At 45.1% G+C, this 25,689-nt stretch overlaps 1 protein-coding gene across 1 annotated transcript in view; it reads right to left on the reverse strand.

Moving 5' to 3' along the window:
- Positions 1-15,737: 15,737 nt before the first annotated feature.
- Positions 15,738-25,689, reverse strand: part of TTC9 (tetratricopeptide repeat domain 9) — a 30,592-nt gene continuing 20,640 nt past the window's right edge. Inside the window, exons 2-3 of the mRNA XM_065872732.1 lie at positions 18,527-18,709; positions 15,738-15,817 (exon numbers count right to left, since the gene is read on the reverse strand). Of these exons, the coding sequence (XP_065728804.1) occupies positions 15,738-15,817; positions 18,527-18,709 (263 nt within the window). The remainder of the gene's footprint in view (positions 15,818-18,526; positions 18,710-25,689) is intronic.

Below are 25,689 nucleotides of genomic sequence, written 5' to 3' on the forward strand. Positions count from 1 at the left end.
AGAGTAGAGAACAAAGGAAAGCAGAGGCTCCTGAAGTGAGAGGGATGAGCGGACTGAAAGGTGGTCCCATGGGGGCCAGCAGGGAGGGTCAGGAAGAGGAGGCTGGGGGTCTCAGACATCAATCTGGCCAACTTCTCTAGTGTTGAAGAGGCTCAAAGGTTAACCCAGACTTTGATCCCGGACATTCAGGACCTAATGTAATTTTGTTCCAGGCTAACGAGAGATGAAAGCAGCCAGAGTGGGTTAGGACCAGATACAATCTGGCTGAGAAGAGGCAGCATGAGTCTTTGACATCCCAGGGAGGATGGATTGTTTAACTCCCAGGACAACCCCCCACATTACAGTGGCCAAGAATGTGGGCTTTGGAGTCAGATGGTCTGGGATCACATCTCGGTATTTCCACTTATTAATTTCACGACCGTGGGCAGTTTATTTAACCCTTCTGGTTCTCAAGTTTCTTGTCAGTAAAATGGTTGTTCTGATAATAACTGTCTCATAAAATGATGTTTACAAACCTGATAGGACCGTAAAACACAGTTCTGGCACACAGAAGTCAACTGACGTTTCCTATTATAGAAGCAAATTATTTCAGAGGGAGGAGAATAGGGAAATAAGGTAAATTGGGGAGTATGGATTATAGGGTATGGATTAGGGTGACTGCGCAAAGAAGAACTTAGAGGTTAGCAAAAGGGGTTGGAAGTAGAGGTGGCTTGTGGGGTTCAGATCCTGATTCCCAAGATGTTTGCAGTGCCGGAATACCCAAAAGTCTCAGTGAGACTTAAGCATACAGTAGTTTATTTATAAACAACATGTAGCTAGATAAAGATATGGTCAGAGGAGTACCTGGATGCAGGGTTAGGAATAGCTGACTCTGCAGGCTGGCTGTCTCTGCTCAGGAGTCAGGCTACTACTCTCTTCTCTCTCTACTCAGAGCATGGCCCATACACCAGCTGCGGAGCATCTCCCGGGTCTTGTTAGAAAGGCACAATCTTGGGCCTCCCTCCAGACCTACTGAATCGTAATCTGCATTTTTTTTTATTGAGGTATAGCTGACTTTTACCATTTTACATTAATTTCAGCTGTACCACATAGTGATTCAATATTTTTATAGATAATACTTCATTTAAAGTTATTACAAAATAATGGCTATATTTCCCTGTCCTGTACAGTGTATCCTTGGTGCTTATTTATTTTATACACAGCAGTTTGTGTCTCTTAATCCCATACCCCTCTCTTGCCCCTCCCCTGACCTTTTCCCCACTGGTAATCATTATTTTGTCTTTTTATATCTGTGAGTCTGTTTCTGTTTTGTTATATACATTCGTTTTATATTTTAGATTCCACATATAAGTGATAATGTAGAGTATTTGTCTGAATTATTTCACTAAGCATAATACTCTTTAGGCCCATCCATGTCATTGCAAATGGCAGAATTTCATTCTTTTTGTGGCTGAGTAATATTCCGTTGTGTATATATACCACACCTTCTTTAATCCATTCATCTGTCGGTGGACACTTAGGTTGCCTCTATATCTTGGTTATTGTAAATAATGCTGCTATGAACATATGCATGTATCTTTTCCAATTAGTGTTTTCGATTTCTTCGGATGTATACCCAGGAGTAGGATTGCTGGATCATACGGTACTTCTATTTTTAATTTTTTGAGGAACCTCCATACTGTTTTCCACAGCAGCTGCACCAATTTACAATCCCACCAACAGTGTACTAGAGTTCTCTTTTCTCTACATCCTCACCAACATTTGTTATTTGTAGACTTCTTGATAATAGCCATTTTGACAGGTGTGAGTTGACATCTCATTGTGGTTTTGCTTTGCATTTCTCTGATGATTAGCGATGCTGAGCATCTTTTCATATGCCTGTTGGCTACCTGGATGTCTTCTTTGGAAAAATGTCTATTCAGGTCTTCTGCCCATTTTAAAAATTGTGTTCTTTGTTGTTTTCTTTTTCCAATATTGAGTTGTATGAGCGGTTTATAAATTTTGGATATTAACCCCTTATCAGTCATATCATGTGCAGATATTTTCTCCCATTCAGTAGTTTATCTGCATTTTAACTAGATCTCCAAGGTGATTCTTGAGCACATCAAAGTTTGAGAAGCACTGCTATTCACCCATCTAGGTCCCAGGTTCTCCATAGGGGATGTGTGAACTGCTACGATTTTTAAACTCTAAGCCAGGATATAATGCCATCAGGTACGCTAAGAACTGGATTACATTCTATATTGAAATTAACTTTATACTTTAGTGAGCTCATCTTTGAATAAAGTCTTTGCATGTAGACCAGTAGCAAGAGGGATCCACGTCACCAATACGCCTTTGCCATATCAAACATTCTCGGCCTTGGCATATATTCAGAGTTTAACATCAGCAATATTCAGTATGAGTTTTTTTTTTTTAAGTCACCAGACATAATTCTTCTATTAGTGGATTCACTAGACATTCCCTAATGCATACCTTCTATTAATAGTCTTATCCAAAATTCCCCTGTTGCCACCTGCCAGGGGATGTAGGAAATCAATTTAAGCAACCTCCAGCAGTCCTAAAGAGAGACTTTGAGATCTCTGTGCAGTGAATCCCAGAAAGACTGAAGACCAGGCTAGCAATGCTCTTGCTGTGCATGAGTGCTCTGTGCCTCAGTTTCTCAACTGCAAAGTGGGCAACATGATTGACAAAGAGAGTTTTAGCTTCTCTCAGCTTCCTTTCCTCTTCTGTTTTCCCGTTCCTTTTTCTGGATCTCAGAACACGCTTCAGCCAAGACCTTGGGTTCTTTTAACTAGAAACTGGTGCAAACCTGGGCAGGCGTAAGATTAGACCCAGGCTAGGAAAGTGGGACTTAGTGGCTTAAAAGGTAGCTGTGGTTACAAGGAGCAGAAGGAGAATGGAGGAAGTGAAATAATTTAATTCCTCTACAAGTTCAATGACGGTTCTGATGGTACCTAAGAGGCCTAAGTAACCTCATGCTCAGAGGTTTCACAGTTCAGTCCACTGGGGATGAGGTGTCAGTACCTTGCTTATGCTGAATTATGTTCCCCCGACCAGACTGCGCCTGGCCCACAGCAGTGAAAGCCTGGAATCCTAACCTCTAGGCCAGTAGGGAACTCCCCTGGCATACCTTTTTAATCTCCTCATTTCCTCATCATAGAAGTTTCCATCAAATATCAGTCTACCATGAACTTATAACCACACCTGATGGTCAGACACTCCATCCCTGCTGTCTTTATGTCTATCTCTCTATCTTCTCTAAATCTCTCTCTCGGAAAAAAAAAGCGTTTTCTCAACTTTGACCAATATGTATATTGATGCGTGCAAATAAACGAAATAAATACATGGACCAGAAAGGACCAGTTCTGTTTGGTGTCAGCTAGGATCTCCTACCACATATTTATAGACTATTAGAACTGCCAGAGACCTCAATAGTTCAGCGATTCCCAAATATGACTCTGTGAACCAGTATCAGAATTTTAGCTTCTAAAAAAATGCAGTTTCCAGGACTCCACATCTGTATTTTCTAAATGCTGGCTGGGTGCTCCTGATACCCAGACAGGATTCTGACTCACCTTCACCCATTTATAGTTGAGGATAAGGTAAATGAGGCCTGCCACACGTTCAAGGTACCAAAGCCAATGATGGCAGATGGAGGTTCAGGTTTCCTATGTTATAGGTCATGCACTTATCTACATTTCTGAGTTCACATGTGTGTCAAAGAAACAGAAGCCCCTATGATGCTGAATCAAAAGTAATCAAAAAGTAAAAGTTTAAAGAACATCTTGATAAGGTGGGCTTTACTTTACCAGAATTATTCCCTGACTGAAAGATGAAAAGAGCCAACAAGTCCCAAACATCCTTTCCCGCAGCACCACCTTCCAGCCTGCACTCAGCAGGTACCCAAAGCCTCACTGATTTGAAGTTGGGGAAAGACTAAGAGCGCTCCATGGTTTTAACAATTTCAGTAGATTCTAAATCCAGGAAAATAATTTTTCTTATAAGCTGCCAGACTCCATTTGGGACTTATCAATACAAATAAAACCAAACGTAAAACCAGACCAAACAATAACCTTAGCTCAGGACTTCCGAGATGATCTTGGAAACTTTCGTGGCCCTCTAACTATGGGTGAGTGATGGGTCCTCGGTTCTCCATACCCCCCACCCCAAGCTGTTTTCCTCCCTCCAGTTCAGCACTCATTTCTCTGCATGTGAGTCTCAGCCCTTCCTCTGCAGCCCTGCGCTCTCCCCAGCAGGGTGCCATGTCACCACTGCCCTCTTTCCATGAATCCAGGCAGAACTCAGTCTTCTCCATCAACATGGAGCCTCTCCCCATGCCCCCTTTTTGGCGGCACTTCCACAATGCTTCTCATCTCCTAAGTTTTCAAATTAGTGGAGATTTCTAGTCGTGTACTGCTGGATTCCATCTTTGTTCTTTTTCCCTGTTGGGTTAAGGACAAGAAAGAATTATTATCAAATCTGTAGATGGCACCAAGTGGGAGAAATTAGCAGATATGGGTGATGGGAACAAGATGAAAATGCTCACAACAAGCTGTAAGGGAAGACTGAAATCAGTATGATTAAATGTAATAGGGGTAAAATTGTGCATTGAGATAAAAATACAATGTGACGATACTATATTATTCCATTTACATGAATTTTAAAAACAATTTTTATTTCTGCAAGACCAATCTATGGGGCTAGAAATTGGAATAGTGGTTACTTCTAGGGTTTCCGGGAGGAGATTAACTGGAAAGGGGCATGAGAGAACTTTCTAGGGTGACAGCAATGTTCTATATCATGATTGTTGTGTTGGTTGCAGGGGAGTATTCATTATTAGGACTTATCAGTTTGCATACTTGGTAAGACGTGAAATCTGTGCATTTTATGAGTTCCAGTCCAATATAAGATGGTGGATTTCAACAAGTAGAAGTACCTAAAAATGGAATGGGCTCTATTTGATATGAAACTCCCTGGAAGCATTCACGCAGAGACTAGAGGACCAACTGTTGGGGATGTCATAAGCTTCCAGGGTGGAGAGCTATGGTTTCCTGAGTATCTATTACATGCCAGGCACTCTGCTAAAACCTGCTATAGACATTAGGAATGATAATATCACTCTGGTTGTTCATTGCAGCATTATTTACAATAGCCAAGATATGCAAAGAACCTAAGTGTCCATCAACGGATGAACGGATGACAAAGATGTGGATAAGGATGAATGGGTAAGGAACATACTACATTATATTATATATTTATATATAATATGCATATATAATGCATATAATTATATATTCTGTTAAAAAATATTCCTCTGCTCCTTCTTCTTCCTCCTTCTCATCTTATTACTATTATTATTCTCATTAAATAATTAGCTAATGCTAAAGAATGCTTACTTTGTACCAGACGCCATCCAAAGCAGTTTACCCCCATTATTGCATTTAATCTTCACAGTAAATCTTTGAGAATGGTACTGTTATTATCCTTAGTTTCAGAAAGGAGACACACAACAATAAGTGTTAAAGTCTGAAGTTGAACTCTGATTGGCTCACATTACAAAAGGTGTGTGAGCCAGAGTGGGGTCAGGAGTAGAGGCCCAGGGAGCAGAAGACTGAGCTCTCTTCTCCCCTGCTGCCCTCTCTCCTACAATGTTGCAATCCTTGCCCCTCTGCCTTGGTTCAGTGGCAGCAGCTACGGAAGGGTCTAGAGTTGGGGGACATGGAAACTCCATGAAAGAGCAAGATTAAAATAACCAGGAAGGCCCCTGATGACTGTTTAGGACTCATAGGACCGTCCTTGAAGCTCTAGAACTTTGCTGTCCAATACAGTAACCACTAGCCACGCAGGACTATTGAGCAATTAACATGTGACTAGTTCAAATGGAGAAGTGCTGTCAGTGTAAATTACACACTGGATTATAAACAAAGAATGTAAATACACCATTAATCATTTCTATATTGATTATATGCTGTAATGGTAATATTTTAGATATCTTAGGCTAAATAAAAGACATTACTTAAACAGTTTTATTGGGATAAATTTCACGCATTTAAAATGTACTTGAGGGAATTCCCTGGGGGTCCAGTGGTTCAGACTTGGCGCTTTCACTGCTGAGGGTCCGGGTTGATTCCCAGGTGGGGGAACGGGCAATGCAGCAAAAAACAAAAATGTACTTGACAATGGCTTTCAGTATACTTACAGAGCTGTGCATCCATCACCATGATCAATCTTAGAGCATTTTCATCACATTTCACCAAGAAACCCTGCACCACGGAGGCATCACCCCCCAATCCTCCCACCACCACGCCCAAACCTCCAGCTCTGGGCAGCCACTAATCTCCTCTCTGCCTCTAGTATTTGCCTATTCTGGAAATTTCATAAAAATTGAATCATACGCATGTGGTATTTAGTGACTAGCTGCTTTCACTTAATGTTTTCAAGGTTCACCCACGTTGTACAATGTATCACTACTTACTTTCATTCCATTGTACAGATATGTCACATATTATTTATCCATTCATCAGTTGATGAACATCTGGATTTTCCCTACTTTTTAGCTTTTATGAATAATACTGCTACGAATATTAGTGTGTAAGTTTTTGTGTGGGCATACGTATTCAGTTCTCTTAGGTATATACCTAGGAGCGGAATTGCTGGGTTATACAGTAACTTTATGTTTAACCATTTGAGGAACTGCCAAAATGTTTTCCACGGCAGCTGTACCACATTATATTACTACAAGCAGTGTATAAGGATTCCAATTCCCTGCATCGGGACACTTGTTATCTGTCTTTTGATGATAGTCATCCTAGTGGGTAGGAAGGGGTGTCTCACTATACTTTTGATTTGCATTTCTCTAGTAGCTAATGATGTGTTGAGCATTTGTTAACGTGTTTAGTGGCCATTTGTATACCTTCTTTGGAGAAATGTCTATTCAGATGCTTTCGCCCATTGTCTTTTTATTATAGGGTTTAATAGTTCTTTATATATTCTAGATACAATTATCTTTTCAGATAGATGATTGCAAAAATTTCTCCCATTCTATGGATTGTCATTTTGCTTTCCTGATGGTGTCCTCTGAAGCACAGAAGTTTTTAATTTTAATAGATAAAAAGTCCAGTTCATCTATTTTTACTTTTGTTGCTGGTGCTTTTGGTGTCATACCCAGGAAATCATCACCTAATCCAAGATCATAAAGATTTTCACCGAAGTTCTTTTCTTAAGAGTTCTATAGTTTTAGCTCTTAGATTTAGATTTTCAATCCATTTTGAGGAAATATTTTGTATATGATGTGAAGTAGCAGTCCAACTTCATTCTTTGGCATGTGGTTATCCAGGTGTCCCAGCACTGTTTGTTGAAAAGACTCTTCTTCCCCCATTGAATTGTCTTAGCACCCTTGTCGAACATGAATTTACCACAAGCGAGAGGGTTTATTTCTGGACTATTATTTCTATTCCATTGATCTATATGCCAGTATCACACTGTCTTAATTACTGTAGCTTTGTAGTAAATTTTGAAATCAAGAAGTGTGGGTCATCCAAATTTGCTCTTCCTTTTAAAGATTATTTTGGATATTCTGGGTCTCTTGAATTTCCATATGAAGTCTAGGATCAGTTTGTCAATTTCTGCAAAGAAATCAGTTGGGATATTAATAGAGATTGTGTTGAATCCATAGATCAACTTGGAAAGTATTACTACCTTTCTGGGGTTTTTTTGTTTTTTTTTTTGGCCACACCACGAGGCATGCATGATCTTCCCCAACCAGTGTTTGAACCCCTGCCCCCTGCAGTAGAAGTGTTGAGTCTTAACCACTGGACCATCAGGTAAGTCCCGGAAAATATTACTGTCTTAACAACCTTAAGACTTTCAATTCATGAATATGGAAAGTCTTTCCATTTATTCAGGTCTTCTTTAATTTTATTCAACAATGTTTTGTAGTCTTCAGAGTATAAGTTTTGCGCTTTTGCTACATTTATTCCTGATGATTTAATTTTTTGATTGTTTTCTTAATTTTATTTTTGTTTAGAAAATATTACTAAAAGTAATTTTCTCTGTTTATTTTTACTTTTTTAAGGTTGGCTACTAGAAAATTTAAAATTATACAGGTGGCTCACATTATATTTCTTATGGACAGTGCTGTTCTAGAGTAAAGAGGCTGAGATTAGAGGAAAAGAGGAACATAAAACAGTGGAATATATCAAACGTATGCATGCCGTGATGGCTCTGGAGCTACATTTGTGAAACCTAGTGTAGGATTTTCACCTATTATGGAAATCACAAGTGTTGAAGAGCTTCTGATCGCACTCAGAGATAACAGGTGTACTTGTCCCTACTCTGCACAGAGGGGATTTAATCAGATAGAGTCTGCAGAGTTTTCTGTGACTTCTCAGCCCTTGGGCCTATAAGGGTAGTAAAGTGACATTGCCATTGCCTGAGCCCAGGCATGAGGAAACAGGGAAAGGGTAAGAAAAGACAAGCTCATGCTGACGGCCTCAAATCCTTTCATATGGTATCCAGGAAAGGGAGTAACAGAGCTTTGCCATTGACCCTGGTCTGAAGCTGACCCCTCTCTCACCACTTCTGCTCCTCTCATTGGCACTCCCTCAGGGAAATCTTCCTTGATCCTTCAGGATTGCTATAGATGCCCCTTCTTTGTGTGCCCTTGGTGTTTTCTGTAACATTTATTACACAGATTTGAAGTTGCCTGTTTACTTTTCCTTCTTCCCTGTAGACTGTGAGTTTCTCAAGCAGAGACAATACCTCGTTAACCACCTAGAGTGAAGGGATAGGAATGATAAACATTGAGTGAGGGAATGATTGCATGAGTATTATGTTCCTTCTTTCTTTGGAAGAGAGTAATGTCACAGCATTACATTAAAAAAAGAAAGATGCTTTGTAAGTGTATTTTGGTTCACTGGGTAGAATTTAATTTTGTTGTTAGAAAACTGATGTGAAAACTAATGTGAGTTCTAGTTCTGGCTTTGTTACTTACTAGCTGTGTGACCTTGAAGAAGTCACTTATCTTCTCTGGACTTGATCCCTCATCTGTAAGTTGAGAGGTTGAACTATCGAGCTTTAAGATCCTTTCCAGCCCTAATATTCTGTGAGATGCTGAAGACAGGGCAAATCTGGCTTTCAATTGTTGGCTTACTTCCAGACAAGCAATTCAACAGAACAGCTGAGATTCCCAACATTTTGCAGGGGCCTCTGCCTTCTCCCCCTTCTCCATGTCTTAGCAAATATGAATAGCCAAGGGCCTCACTGAGTGTGGTTTTTTTTACAGAATCCAATTTCAGTCCATTTAGAGGGGGACTTTTCATGCTGACTTGGTAATTTGAACTCTGTCATGCCTGATGGACTGAATGCATTTTCCCTGCCTGTGTTACCCGCTCTGGGCTGGTGGGAAGAGAAAGTGCAGGCATTGGGAGTGGGAAGCAGGGGCACCTTAATCTAAGCAGCTGCAGATCAGCTGTTTTGGCCTTGCAGCCAGTTTTGTCTTTCCTGCTCTGAGGCACAGGATGTGGATATCATGGCATTGGAAGGAGAGTGGGCGATGGCTATCCTCTTCCCTGACAATTGCCTACTCCTTGCAGCGCAGAAGCCGCTAGCCTGTGGGAGCAACTGCAGCAAGAAAACTGTGTTGATCTTTGGGTGTGACTAGGAAACACCTGGTTCTGCAAACCATCAGAATTATTCCAACCGATTGCTGTGGAGTCTGATATATGCTTGCAGAAGGCATGCGATGGAGTATGGGGCTTCCTCTGCTCCCCTAACCCCCGAGTATCTATACTTGTTCTATTTGATCAGAGAGTAACCCAGGGGCCTGCTGGAAATTCACTTTCTTCTAGAGTGCAGTGTAGGGAAATACAGAAGATACACATACAGGTATTAGTAGCCACACTATAAATGAGGAAACTGAGGCTGAGCAGGGTGGGAGGAAGAAATTAATGTTTATTCCATGCTTACCCTGTGCCAAGTACTGAGCTAGGAGACAGGTACTTCTTAATCCTCCCAACAGCCTTTTAAGAAATATGACATTATGCCATGTATAGGTGAGGAAAATGAGGATCAGAAAAGTCAAGCAACTGCCCCAAGGTCACACAGCTAGTAGACATCAAAGCTGGTATTCAAACAAAGCTCCATCTATCCACACCGAAAGATCACAGGATTTGAAATAGTGGAGCTGGGTGTTCTGATTGTCTGCTGGTCTACCTCAGCAGTGGCTCCTTAACCTGGCTAGTCAGCGGAAACTTTTCAGGACGTTAAAAAACTATAGTAGCTTGAGCATCATCCCCATGATTCAGTGGATCTAAGGCACAGCCTGAGGTTATGTATTTTTTAAAAGCTGCTTCAAGTGATTCTGATGTTTTGGAAAAAGCACAGCACTGGAGCACATAGCTTCTCTTCTTTTGTTTTTTTAGGTGGTTTTTTTTTAGAACGTGGTCACTGATTCTTTGACACACCTCTAACTGAGAGATGGGGTCTATATCCCCTCTCTTTGAATCTGGTTGGGCTTGTGACTATATGACAGAAGTGATTTTTTTTTTTTAGACGTTGGGGGTAGGAGTTTAGTAATTTATTTATTTATTTTTGCTGTGTTGTGTCTTCGTTTCTGTGCGAGGGCTTTCTCTAGTTGTGGCAAGCAGGGGCCACTCTTCATCGCGGTGCGCAGGCCTCTCACTATCGCGGCCTCTCTTGTTGCGGAGCACAGGCTCCAGACGCGCAGTCTCAGTAGTTGTGGCTCACGGGCCCAGTTGCTCCGCGGCATGTGGGATCTTCCCAGACCAGGACTCGAACCCGCGTCCCCTGCATTAGCAGGCAGACTCTCAACCGCTGCGCCACCAGGGAAGCCCCATAGCTTCTCTTCTAACCCAAGTCTCCTAGGATTTCTTCAGTCCTTAGAAGCCAAGATCCAGTGAGCCCTGCACTTACTTCAAGTAACATTTGCCACTGGATCCATCACTGATTCCAGGTTCAATGCTCAACGTTTATTGGCCGCTTAGTATGTGCCAGGCGTTGTACTAGGCATTCTAGCTGCAAAGATGAATAAACCACAGTGTCTGCCCTGAGGAACATCCGGATAGTGGACCAGACGAATAGAAATAAGAAGTTCTGATTCCTATTTGTAGCAGATGCTAGGCAGAGGTAGACTCATGTTGTTTGGAATGCAGACTAAGGGATCAAGGAAGGCTTTCAAGCAGTGATGACTTGAACAAGTCCTATAGGAGTCAGCATGGCAAAGAGTGGATTGGAGGGGTGAGGCATAGCCAAATGGGCAGAGGGAACAGCATGGAAAGGCCCAGAGACCCCAGAACAATGGGTTTGGGGAATCACAAGAAGCTAGGCAGCAGTAGAATGTAGGGAACCTTGGGAAGAGGACCAGGAGGTGTCAGTGGGAGAAATCACATGAAAGACCTTGTGTGTTATGCTGAGTTTGGCCTTTATTCTAAAAGTGATGAGCAGCCACTAAAGATTTCTAAGCTGTGGAGTGACATAATCAGATTGTGTTTTAGAAGGGCCACTCTGCTAGAAATGAAAAGGTGAACCGTAGGCAGAAGAAGCTGGCAACAGAGGAACAAATTAATTGCAGAATTAAGAATTTATGTATGTCAAAAAGCACCATAAACAAAATTTGAAAACAAAGCACTTGGAAAGCATACTTGGCAGTGTTTCTTGCCCAAAATAATACTCTTAATAAAATTACATATTGATAATAAACATACCAATATCAAATAAATAGAAAAATCACAAAGAAGGAGGTACAAATGGTCAATAAGCATATGAAGATGCTCTTCACTAATAAAGAATTGTGAGTTCATATAACATTGATATACTATTATTTTCCTCTCAAATTGGTAAAGATTTGGTAAGTGATAATACCCACCTGTAGTGAGGGTGCAGGGAACAGGGCACTCTCAAGCCTGCAAATAGAAGAGTGCTTTGGTACAAACTCTCTGGAGGGCAGTTGGTAAAATATATCAAAATTCTTAAAGATAGCCAAACGACATCCTTCTCAGATTTTATCCTCAGGAAGTAGTCCTAGATATGTGCAAAATTTAGCTACAAGAATGTCTGTTGCAATATTATTTACAATAAAGACTGGGAACGCATGAGATAATCACTATTGGAAGATTGGTTACCAAATGAGGGTCCACCCACATAATGAGGATGCTGTCGAAACAGTTTGGGAGACCAGCAAAAAATGTTACGTTCGTGTTATAGTGGGTGAAGTAGCAGAAGGTGCAAAAAGCGTGTCCCATGTGCTACCATTTGTGACAAAATAGATACATACATTTGAAAATGCGTAACTGTCTCTGAAAGGGTATACAAGTAGCTGGAGAGAAACTAGAGGCTGGCAGACAGGGCAGGAAAGAGAGTTACTTCTGACTCCAAATCTTTTTGTAATTCTTGAATTTTGTACCTGTGTATGCATTACGTATTCTACAATATAAATACACATTTTGAAAAGTGAGTTATTAAAGAGTATGTACAGTATGATCCAATCTTTGTTTAAAGAAATGCATGTGCATGTGTACATTTATACCAAAAACAACCAAAAGATACATCCATAAGGATGACAATATCTGTCTCCGGTAGTAGGATTATGCGGCGGAATTTATCTTTTTTTCCCCCTAATATTTCTACAATACACATGTGAGGCTTTCATAATAATTACAATAAAAGTATAATATTTTTTCCCCAAAGAGTCTATCACAAAAGTCCAAGAGGGAGATGGCAAAGCAGGTCAGATCCAGGATGAGCGCTCCAAGTATAGCTCAGCAGTGTTATCTGCAAACAAAACGTATAATTAAATAACAGTCCCTGTTTGGGGGAGGGACGAGGAGAAGGAAGCTGATGGTTTGTTAAGGGGAACAGAGCTGATGTTGCCTACCAGCTCTCTGAAGTCTCTGGACAAACGCACAGGAAGTTCAGTCCCACCATCTCAAACAAGTCCCAGGCAGCTTTTCTCTTTGGGATCATTTAACTTTGGGTCACAGTGAATGGAGTTCCCAGCACGCGTACCTACGTTACCAGACAAGCAGAAGACCTGGTCGCTTGTTCTATGAGGTCCCATGAGGTTGTCCTCACCTAGTTCTGGTTTTCGACCGTTTTCTTTGGAAGGATGGCAGCAATCTTATCATCCCCATCTGTTCAGCTCTGCCCCAACTCACTCGGTGAGGCAAGACCCCTCTCCTGTTCCACGTTGCGAATAGTTACTCTGAGTCCTTCTTCATGGCACGAAGACCAAAGGAAGACCCTCCCGGATTGAACTGGTTCTGCACACCACCTCTGACCTCATCTTCATCCTTCAGATCCTAACAAGCAGTCTGCCAACTCACAAACTTTCTGGGCTGGAGCCTAAGGAAGAGGGGAGTTTTGCACGTTTGCCTGTACTATGTGTGCTGCGGGGTGGATTTGAGTTGGGGTCATGTGAAATCATTTTGGGGGAAGAGGGCAGAGAGGAGGACATGGTAGGGGTGGGGGAGGATGTGGCAGCAGTATCAGCGTTTTTCCCTTTTTCCCTTCTCCAGAGGGTGAGCTATAGGCAACCAACTGGGGGCCCCTGGATATTTCTAGCACCTTCTTGCAGCCCCCGTTGGAAGCCTTTGAGGAGCTATGTGAATATAAACTGTGCTGCCGCCTTCTGGGCCCCTCAGAAGTGATTGGATCCTGCAGTGTTGGAGCCTCTGATTAAACAAATAAGCCAGAATTAACTGTGTGTTTCCTTTCAGTCTCTACCTGTAACTGTGACTCTTCCCCAAAGCTGGGGATGGGGTGAGGAATGCTAGGTGGATTGTTTGGATACGTGCTGGCCCGTCAGCAAGGAGAATAAACAATACACAGAAATAACTGCTGGGTCTCAGCTGCCTTTTCCGCCACTAGGGAGTCAAGTGTTAGGGACAATTTTTCACCTTGGGCTAAATATGAAAGGCAGCCCACGTACCATCATTGACGTAGTCAAGGTTTGTCACACATACTGTCCTGCTTTTGAATGGTTGTAACTACCCAATATTATACGTTTTAGGGCAGCAACTAACTACGGAGTAGTTAGCAGCTGAAGCTCTGGAGTCAGACAGACTCGGTTCAAATCCTAGCTATGCCACTTAAGGCCATGCAACATTGGGCTAGTTTTCTCTTTTTCAGTTTTCTTATCCATCAGATGGGAATAGTAGGGTAATTGCATGAAAGAAATGAGATTATACATGTAAAGATCTGAGGACAGTGCATTTAATAAATGCTCACTATTAATATTATTGCATCTGTATATATTTTAATTTGTACAATATTGTCTCACGGATCACACAAAAAATACATGAAAGTGCTTTGAAAATTTTAAAGCATCATATAAATTAAAGGTATCATTGGTAATAATCTCCTATGACTATTTCTCAACTCCTCCAACTCCTTGAAGACTGGGACTACATCCTATGTCCCAGGGCAAACAGCACAATGACAGGCAAACAAGAAGCCCTCAGTAAGCGTCTCTTATTTGACTGAAGCAACATGGCATCGCAAAAAGGGCATAGGTATCAGGAGACTAGGCTGGGATAAAATTAGTTTAAGGCAGGAGAGCCAGTCTGCAGTCATCATTTAGTCATTCAACAAATACTTGTTGAACACATTCTATGTGCTAGATATTGAGTCCAGGTAATTTCATCAAAAAAGAGGCTACAGGTTCCCACATAGCCAAATCCCTGGGCAGTCTCCACAATGCCAGCCTACTCTAAAAGCACAAAGGCGCAGCCAGCATTGTACACCACTGCGCAAATGGCCCATTGCTTTGGGGGAAGCCCCATCCTACCTGGCTGCAAGCAGCTCTGATTGAGGGTTGCGGGAGGGAGTACAAGTGAGGGAGTGGGCCGCTTTCAACAGAAATGACAGGAACTGCTGCCCGTTAACTTATTTTTATCTACACTTAATTCCTCCGCAGCTCAGTCTCCCAGTCTATACCATGCTCTTTCCCCTAGATATCATCTCTCCCTCTCCCCGTCCCTATGTGGTCAGCCCCTGGCCCACTCTACCCTGCCCTTCTGCTGTCACAGCTGCCTGCTGGCTGGGAGTCTGGGAGAATGGTATGTGTGTTCACCAGAGGGCACTGAGAGTGGGCTTCGATGGCATGTGAATCCTGGCAGAGTCTCAGATCCCCAAGTGGGAGAGGAGAAAGCACAAACCAGGACAACGAGTGAGGGAGGGAGGCAGGGCCTGAGGTTTTGGGGGTGGGGAGCGGGTTTGTGTGCAGAAATCCAGTGCACAGACTCTCAGACTCTGTTGGCTTAACCAACGCTTCTGGTGTCTGTCTCATCCCTGGATTTGTCACAGTTGCCTTGAGATGCTGCAGTCTGTCAGGCAGCTGTGGAGGGGTCCAGCCCGTGGGCTCCGTGCCTGACGCCTTTGGGATGGTGCATCTGCCAGGCTCTGCCTCTGCCGGAAGCACTGGCCCAAGTCAAAGCTGCAATGGCATTCCCAACCTGTGACAGTCCTCTCCAGCAGTTCCCGCTGAAGTTAGGTCCCTCTCAGCGGCTGCCCTACTGGAAAGAGGATGTCCCTTGTCAGGGCAACCCACCAGATTCCAAATCTGCCCGTCTCCTTCTTTTCACACTGGGAGTAGACAAAGAGTTGAGGGGCAATAGGAGGAGGAAGTGGGGAGAAAGGAACAGAACCCTGGGAAGGGCTCTCCACCAGTGGGTGCCTGGATGTCCCAGGTTAGGCTCGGCTCTAGAAAGGTGTTCTAGTTACATGGCTTCCTTCTCTCTCTGGGAGCATCTGCTGAGCTTCATCTCCGTCAGCTGGATATATCGAATCACGTTGGTGTCTGTGAGGAGAGAAACACACCTTAGGGAACAGCTGGTGAGGGGAACTCTTGGGTCTGTGGAGAATCAGACCAAAGCTGTATCTGCAGACCATGGACAAGCCAGACGCACTCAGCCAAGGTCCAGCGTGGCTGAGAGGGCAACCAGGATGTGCTTCCTCTCTTTCACTGCTCCGCGTCTCCACGTGGACAGGTCCCTGTGACCCAGAGCACAGATGGCAAGGAGAGGAGAGGCAGGGGAATTTCTCCCCTTATTTCTATGGAGCAGCAAACCCCAGTGGTCCTGAGTCAGCACAGTTAGTTGGAGTTTAACCTCAGGCAATTAGAAGTTTCTCTGAGCCTCCTGTCTCGTCTGCAAGAAACAACCTCCGTTTTTGAGTGCCTACTTTATGCCATGATTTTAACCTTCATCGTCTCACTGAACCCTCATTATAATCCTGTAAGATATGTTTCATCATCCTCACTGTAACCAAAGTTAAAACTGGGCCCCGGAGAGATTAAGTCAGATGCCCAAGGAGACACACATAGTTGCCGCATCTGAATCCAAAGGCTGCCTCTCCCAGGGATCATATCTTCCTTATAAAATTGCTGTGAGGACCAAAGTAGATATGTCTAAAAGGGCTTAATCCAAATGATCGATAAATATTAGTTGATTGTAATGTTTTTTTTTAAAATAATTTTATTTATTTTTGGCTGTGTTGGGTCTTTGTTGCTACACGCAGGCTTTCCTTAATTGTGGCGAGTGGGGGCTACTCTTCGTTGCGGTGCGCGGGCTTCTCATTGCGGTGGCTCCTCTTGTTGGGAGCGTGGGCTGTAGGCGCGCGAGCTTCAGTAGTTGTGGCACGTGGGCTCAGTAGTTGTGGCTCGCGGGCTCTAGAGCGCAGGCTCAGTAGTTGTGGCGCACGGGCTTAGTTGCTCCACGGCATGTGGGATCTTCCTGGACCAGGGCTTGAACCCGTGTCCCCTGCATTGGCAGGCGGATTCTTAACCACTGCGCCACCAGGGAAGCCCCTGTAATGTTTTTCAGTTGGAGAGTTTAGAAGAAATTTGCTTCATTGTCTTATCTCGTTCTTACCAGAAAGGTTAGGCAACCACCTCACCACAAACTGGGGAATTTCCCCCCAGTTCCAGCCCTTAAATTAGTGAGTGCGGAAGGACCTAGAACAACTGTTTAGCCCTGCACACACCGACATATGAATTAGGCTGCCTGAGATGTTTACTTCCACAAGTACAAATGAATGCTGTATAATATTCCAGAATGCCTGGCAGGGCACCCAGAACAGTGCTGGCAGATAGCAGGTGCTCAAGAGAATTCTGTTGAATGAGTCCCATTCTTGGTCCTCAAGTGGCTTATAGTAGAGCTGGGGGAACACGATTTATATACAGAAAACAAATCAACAACACATAAAAATAAAGATATTAGTGTTCTTTAAAAAAATAAAGAAAAAAGCATGTTGGGTATTTGCAAATTCGTCCTAACAAGACTCCTTGGAAGGAGAATTGCGTTAAAAGATAAAATCAGCCATATGAACAACCATGGCAACAGCAAGTCAAAGTCATGGTTTAAATGATACCTTCTCAAGTATTCCCTGGTGGCGCAGTGGTTGAGAGTCCGCCTGCCGATGAAGGGGACACGGGTTTGATCCCTGGTCCAGGAAGATCCCACGTGCCGTGGAGCAACTAAGCCCGTGCGCCACAACTACAGAGCCTGCGAGCGGCAACTACTGAAGCCCAAGCGCCTAGAGCCCGTGCTCCACAGCAAGAGAAGCCACCGCAATGAGAAGCCCGCGCACCGCAACGAAGAGTAGCCCCCGCTCACCGCAACTAGAGAAAGCCCCTGCGCAGCAACAAAGACCCAACTCAGCCAAAAATAAATAAATAAATTTATTAAAAAAAAATAAATAAATGATAGCTCCTCAGAGAGGGTGTTCCTGACCACCTGGTCTGAAATAGCACCCCCTTTAATCTTGATCCTCTGACTCTGCTTTATTTCCTTCATAGTACTTACTACTGCTAAATATTACGTTATCAATTTGTCTGTTTGTTTATTGTCCATCTCCTTCCATTATAACATAAAGTCCTTGAAGGTAGCAACTTTTTTTTGTTCCCTGCTATTTACCCAGCACCTAGAAGAGTTCCTGGCCCATTGTACCTGCTCAATATATATCTGTGGCATGAATGAATGGCGGGGCTAGTGGATGTGATTTAAGCGAATGGTACAGATAACACCTGCTCTAAGGACTGGGTTCTGACCGAAGGAGCTGAAGCATGCTTCCTGGAGGATGTTGGGCTTAGCTCCCAGATTATCCATTTGTATTCTGTCTCATCAACCAGAATGTGAGCTCCTCACAAGTGGGGACCACGTCTTCTCATCTCCATCCTCGGCACCCAGCACAAATCTTGGCACATAGTAAGAATACAATATGTACTCATTGAATAAGTAAAGAGGGCTGGATTCTCAGTTGGAAAAATGAAGAATTCCATATTCCATTTGAAAAGAAGAGATGCCCAGGCTCCCTGGAACCCAGACCCCAGGCAAAGGCATGGACTATGTGTTCTCCTTGTTCCAGGACCTAGCACACACCTGACCCTTCATTTGCCATTTCCCTCCCTGCCTGGCCCCGCCAGCCAGGAACTCTGACCACGGCAATGAGACGGCCTGGGAGCTGCCCCAGGGGGCTGGTGGTAAGGAAAGAGCAATTGCTTCCTTACCTGTTGGCTGTCGGGTCCTTGCTTCTTTCAGGTAGTAGAGTGCTTTGTCATAGTCTCCAAGGTGGTAGAAGGCCACACCGGACCGGTAAAGGGCCTTGAAATTCTCCCCTTCTTTCTTCAGGACTTTTAGGCAGTACTCTTTGACTCGTTCATAGTTCACCAGCTCAGCCTGGAGCAGGCAGGCTACAGAGGAAGGGAGAAAGAAGGGAAAGTGCCATCAACACAACAGCAGCAGGCTCTGAATGTCTCCCTTTGATTTTTCCTCTCTGACCAGAGAAGGTTTACGAGTGCTGGGGCTTTACGGTGGGGTTTACGCCATGGAGTTTCTCATCAAATAATCCTGGGTTCTAGGATCCAGTTTCATCTTCAACAAGCTGTGTGACCTTGAGCAAGTTACCGGACCTTGTAATATGGATTGAATTGTGCCCCCCGCCCCCCTCACTGAGTCCTAACCCCCAGTGCTTTAGAATGTGACCTTCTTTGGAAATAGGGTCTTTACAAAGGTAATCAAGTTAAAAAGAGGTCATTAGAGTGGGTTCTAATCCAATCTTACCAGTGTCCTTATAAAAAGGGTACAATAGACTGAATGTTTGTGTCCCCCCGAACATTCACATGTTGAAAACTAATTCCCAGAGTGACGGTATTTGGAGGTGAGGTCTTTGGGAGGTGACTAGGTATTGAGGGTGGGGCCCTTATGACTGGGATTAGTGCTCTTATAAAAGAGACCCCAGAGAGCTCCCTCACCCCTTCTGCTATGTGAGGACACAGAGAGACAGCAGCCATCTATGAACCAGGAAGTGGGCCCTCACCAGACACTGAGTCTGCGGTGTCTTGATCTTGGACTTCCCAGCCCCTAGAACTGTGAGAAATAAATGGCTGTTGTTTGAGCCACCCACTGTGCAATACTTTTGTTACAGCAGCCCAAAGAGACTAGAACAAATGAGAAGTTTGGACACCAAGACAGACACACAGGAAAGACGACGTGAAGAGACACAGGGAAAAGATGGCCACCTACAAGCCAAGGAATGCCTGGGGCTACCTGAAGCTAGGAGAGAAGCACAGCTCTCGGAAGGAACCAACCCTACCAACACCTTGATCTTGGACTCCTAGCCTCCAGAACCATAAGACAGAACATATCTATTGTTTAAGCCATCAGTCTGTGACACTTTTGTTGTGGCTACTGTAGGGACAAGCCACAAGAGGCAATGACAATACTAACCTTGGCCAATATTTGTCAAATGCTTCCCTTGTGCCGGATGCTTGCTTCGTTGCTTTACTTGTCTCACCTGATAGAATCTTTGGGATACCATAACGAAGGTCCAAGTATTGTTCCCATTTTACAGATGAGGAAGCTGAGGCCCAGAGAGGTTTAAGTAACTTCCCAAGGACACACAACATGAAAGAGGCAAGGCTGAGATTTAAATCAAAACTGTCCAGCTCCAGAGCCCAAGTTCCTCACTGAGCTGTTGAAGGGATTATATAAAATGATGGCACAGTATTTGACACAGGGCTTGGCACATAGTAAACACCCACACTGTTACTTCATGTAATTATAATTCTTTGCAGCCCCTGCAATCCTGTGGTGACAACTGCCTCTGAATTTCCTCAAGTTCTCTTCCACACGTTTGTCTCTGCAGTCCCTGGGAGCAGGGGCCTCTGATGGGCTAGTGACCAGCTATGGGGCTCCTTCCTATTCCAGAGTCAGTTATCTCTGAGTAAACCGTCTCCCCCTTGAAGCTTTCTCTCACCAGCGATCAGTCACAGGGCCAGGGCTAGGGCGAGTGTGAGGAATCTTGTACCCTTGAGTGAGCACCTCCTTACATACTGTGCCCTAGGGGCCTCACTCGCCTCACCTTAATCCCAGCCCTGCTGAGCTACCTCGGCCTCCATTCCATCCCTCAAGCATTCAGTAGGCGTTGACTAAAGGCAAAGAGGGGTGTCAAACACACTGGAGGAGTTTTTTAAAAGGGGGTGGGGTGAGGTGGCGGAAGGGCACCTGTCTGCTTCTTCAAAGTGAATGAAAACAGACTTAGCGGGTCAAACTGTTGCTTCCTGCCAAGACCTGGTTGGTGGGACGTGGGACGTGGGAGGAGGCTGATGCGCTGCTCCTTTGCACTCAGGTTTCTCCCACATTGGAAGAGTCATCCTCGGGATAGAGTCAAGTCACTGATTTTAATCTTCAGGGGTCTACCTTCTGCTGTTTTGATTCCTTAAATAACTTCCCAGGGATGTGAACTGCTGATTAAGAGACCAGATCTTTCATCGGGCATTTTAGACCAAAAAAACCCCAAAAAAACCCCAAACAAAAAACATCCTTTTGCAGGCTGAGTTGGCGCTGGGACAACCAGGAAGTGGCAGGGAATCAGCCCAGATCTGGAAATTGACCCATCACGTTCCACTCGCTACAGGGCAGGAAGCCAAACAAGCCGACAGAAGCAGCGGACTGCTAACCCCGTGGGCATGGGCGCGGGTGGCTGTGGTCTCAGAGACACGCAGACCTGCTGGCACATTAGGGGTGCACCCTGCCAAGCTGATGCCACCAGCTCCCTGCCCTCTCTTCCCTCAGCTGTGGGGTGGAGACCCCCCTGCCCCCTTGCCCTACCCCATTGCTGCTGGAGTTTGCCTCGGTGCTTTCACAGCTCTGCGGACAGGGAGGGCTTCTGTCATGAGGTTCCCGCCTGGGAACCTCACTGGCTGCTACCTGTGTGAGACTTGGCTCCAACAGCTGCCCCCAGAACTGAAGGGTTTCCTGTCCAAGCTTCCACAGGCCATCTCGTGTCCTCTGTTCTCATCTGAGAGCCCTCTGCCTGTCCAGCCCTCCATCCTCAGACACTTCTGTTTGCTGACCTGAGCAGTCTAGGAAATGGATCTTTGTTTGTTTTAAAAAACAGTTTTTGAATGTCTAAAACTGGGGTGGGGGGGGGAAGCAAAAAGGCCTGGAAATGGGAAAGTCCTCCTGCTAACACACCATCCCCCCACCTTGGGCAAAAGAAGGATAGCAGTCGATTTCCAGGACTCATTCAGTGAAAATGTCTGGAATTCCCCTGCAGATCTGGTGTGAACTGTGAGACCTGGTTGTGGACCTGGGTTCAGACCGCAGGGGAGGTGGGGCCCGGCAGGTTACAGGGTGTGGAGGCCCTATTGGCACCAGAGGCAGAGCCCAGGGAGATGGAGAAATCTGGAGTTAGCTCGGGTCCAGATGGGCTGCCTTCCCAAAAGTCTGCCCCGAGAGGGGGAATCCAGATAAGAAACAAGGGGTGGCAGGCCAGAGCTCTTAAGAAGGCCCAGGGTGGAGGAGGCAAGAGACAGTCTGGGCCGCACTCAGCCCTACCTGCAGGTGATTTTTAGGTACCTCTCTTGTTTGGGTGGGGAGTTATCTGGGGTACATATAACAAGCCCATGGGATAAGTAAAATGGGATGTCTGTAGGCACATTTTAGAGTTGAAGAAGTCAAGAAGGAGAGGTTGACCAGCAGTCTCTTGATGTCTCTTCCACGTTTCTCTGCCTGCTACCCAGTGCCTGGGGGCTGCAGGAGACCCTGAGACTAGGTCATTTTGTCCCATTGCCCTTTCTTCCTCTCTGTCGTTAATCCCTTACCTTGTGTCAGAGGATACCTTACCTTACCTCAGTACCTTACATATACTATGTCTTTTCATCTTCACAGCAAATCTATGAAACAGGTTCTCCGTTATGCTTCTTTTACTGACGATGAAACCCAGTTCCGGAGAAAGTAAGTAACCTGCTGGAGGTCACTCAACTAGGAGGTGGCAGAATTACGATATCCTCCCACTTCTGCCTGGCTCCCAAGACTGTGCTCTTGCCCGTGGGTACCTGTGGGTCTACATGTGAAGACTTTAGAAACCACGTCACCCCTCGTAAAAGACAGGGCACCTGTGTAAACAGCCTTCCTTTGTGTCCCAGGGTCAACAAAACAAAAACTAACTGCACAGAGCACTGTACAGGGCACTGGGATGAGGTGGTGAACCAAACACCCTGCCCCGTCCTGGAGCTGACGGACTGCTGGGGAGGGCAGGTGGTGCATTATCTCAAATACCCCCGTGTGCCAAGAGCTGTGAAGGAGAAGTGATGAGTGGGAGCCTGCTGAGGGGGGGAGGGCCCTAAACCAAGATCAAGTATCATGGGAGGCTTCTTGGAAGAAGCGGTGTTTAAGCTGGGTTCCAGAGGTTGTGTGTTTCTCAACCTCAGCACCATAAATATTTCAAGCTGGGTAATTGTTTGCTGGGGGGGGTGTCCTGTGCATTGTAGGATGTTTAGCAACATCCTTGTGTTCTACGCACTAGACGCCAATTGTGACAAGCAAAACAGTGTCTCCAGATATCGCCAAATGTCCCCTGGTGGGGGGCGGGGGGAATCACGCTTGTGTGAGAACAGTTGATGTAGGTGGAAAGGAGAAAAAGCTTTCTATGTGGGGGGGGGGGGGAGGGAGGGAAGGATGGAGGAAGGAAGGAAGAAGGAAAGAAAGAAAGAAAGAGAAAGGAGGAAGGAAGGAAGGAAGGAAGGAAAGAAAGAGAGAAAAGAAAGAAAGAAAGGAAGAGAAGGAAGGAAGGAAGGAAGGAAGGAAGGAAGGAAGGAAGGAAGATAGAAAGAAAGAGAGATTATGGCTTATTTGAGGAGGTTTGAGTAGCCAAGCCCAGCTGGAGCAGAGACTGAAGGGAAGGGTAAAAGGGAATAAAGCTAGAGAAGCAAGATGAAACCAGGACACACAGACCCTTCTGGTTCATGTTGAGGATCTGGGACTTTATTCTTAGGGCAAGAGTGGATTTGGATGATAAAATAATGGTGACTCGGTTGACTCAAGCTGAGGCAGAAAGGCAGGAGAAAGGGATTCATTCAAGCGGCACCCAGGAGTCAGAACTGACTAGCATTAGGGAACCCCTGAAGTATGTCCCCTCTGCTGTTACACTCACGTGCTTAGATCCCGTCATCCCAGGAGATCCGAGATTGCCATTTTGGATCCACTGATGATCCACGAGTTTTCTTCCACATTGTAGCAACCTGGTCTCCGTTTGAAATAAGGTTTAAAATACGAGTCTCTGTGCTCTACTATACGGCACAGATCACTATTCTAAAGAGTACTGGGCTGGGAATCAGCCACTAGCCAACATTAGGAAAATCACTTTCCCTTTCGGGGCCTCAGTAAAAACGAGGGGCCCACACTTCATTGAGTAATCTCTACCATACCTAACAGCCTGTGAATATAAATGTTTGCCACTTAATAGAAGGATGAAATTGTTTCACTGGTTCCTCTTCAAAAGGACTTCTGTTCTCTTACTTTTGGTAAAAGGCATCTTCTACTGCAGACGACAATCAGAAATGGGGGGCGGCAGCGATTGAAGGGCTTGTCTAAGACAGTCCTGCCATGTGGAGATTTGTTCTGGCACAGAGACTGGGTTATGTTCGGATGTGGTCTTCCCAAGCCAAGGCCCTGGGGCAGGATCTTCCCTGCAGGGCGTAAGCACCGCCGCTGTTGGCCAGTCCCAGCTTAGGAGACAGTGGACTTGGGAAGGCAGGCCTCAGGCTAGATGGAAAGGGAGCTTGTTCTTGTCCATGGCCTTGGCTCTGAGTATATATTTGGCTTCCAAGATGCAGTTATTAAGCAGCAGATGCCCGGTGGGGAGACATGTCCAAAGTAGACATGTGGAGATGGGCCCGGGCTCCCAGACCACCATATCTAGAAGCTCTTTTCAGAGAAATATTATGAACTTTCTGGTCTCTGGGTCTTCTGACAAGTTTGAATAAATGCTGCATCCTGGAATCAACCAAGCTGTGGAGAATTAGGACAAGCTTCCATTCATACTTGGAAAGGAGCGCTAGAAGGGAAACTGCCTTCCCTGAGCCTACCGTGGTGGCAGCAGTAGTGGCCAGTGCAACTTACAAGAGAAAGGTAAATTTGGAGGACAAAATTGGGGCGGTAAGTCCTCAATCGCTCCTCCCACGTGGAGATTCCTCTTCCATTGCCAACCTTGGGTGGTTAGGGTGTGATTTTATGGAAAGAGCTTGGCAGGCTTTCTTAGCTCCGCAGAGGACTCTTCAGTAGGAGAAAGAGAATCAGAAACTTAAACAGCCCCAAGCACTCACACACAGAGACAGAGGAAATCATAAGTTTGATGTTCCCCAAGGCAACCACACTGAGACCTCAGGCTAAAACACGTCAGGCTCTCCTGGCTCTGCCACCTGTTTTGTTCCTGTTTTTCCTGGTGCATGCAGGGCACGGTGACAGCCCAGGCAAAACGCCACTTGTTGGCATGAGATGAAAGGAAACTGGATGGGGGGAGGAAGGCCAAGTTCATGTAGCCATTGGTTTTCTTCTGACAGCCGATTCACTACCATTTGCCCTTACCTGCTGGACGGGAGGGAAGCATGGGCTGGATGGGAGGGAAGGAGAGACCCATCTGGGGCCAGGGGTGAGGAGGGGGAACCTACTTCATGAGGCTGCTCCCTGTTCGGAGGTGAATCGTGTCCTCCCAAAAAGGTATGTTGGAGTCCTAATCTTCAACACCTCAGAATGTGATCCCATATGGACAGAGGGTCTTCATAGGGGTGATCAAGTCAAAATGAGGTCAGTAGGGTGGACCCTAATTCAGTACGACTGGTGTCCGTATAAAGAGGAGAAATTTGGACACAGAGTCAGACACACACAGAAAAGACGATGTGAAGAGACACAGGGAGAAGATGGCCACCTACAAGCCAAGGAATGACAGAGGCTACCAGAAGCTAGGAGAGAGGCCTGGAACAGATTCTCCCTCACAGCTCTCGGAAGGAACCAACCCTACCAACACCTTCATCTTGGGCTCCTAACCTCCAGAACTGTGAGACAGTGTTTCTCTGTTATTTTAAGCCATGCAGTTTGTGGTGCTTTATGATGGTGGCCTTAGGAAACGAATACACCTTGCTGGTCATTTCTTTGGGAAGTGGGCCCAGGAATTGGCTATTACATTCCTGGGGGAAATTTTCCCAAACCAAATTTTTTGACCCATTTTCAAATTGATTTCAAGGGGCATTGGCATAGGAGTCAAGTGGAAAGAGCTTGGATCAGGATAGAGGTGACATTCAGGCTATTTAACAACTGGTATAGGTCCTAACCACACTGAATAGGCACATGGGATTGTGCTAGTTCTGGGGTGTTCTGGCTGCATCAGTGC

This window comes from Phocoena phocoena, chromosome 2 (genome assembly GCF_963924675.1).
Source record: "Phocoena phocoena chromosome 2, mPhoPho1.1, whole genome shotgun sequence".
NCBI classification, from domain to species: domain Eukaryota; kingdom Metazoa; phylum Chordata; class Mammalia; order Artiodactyla; family Phocoenidae; genus Phocoena; species Phocoena phocoena.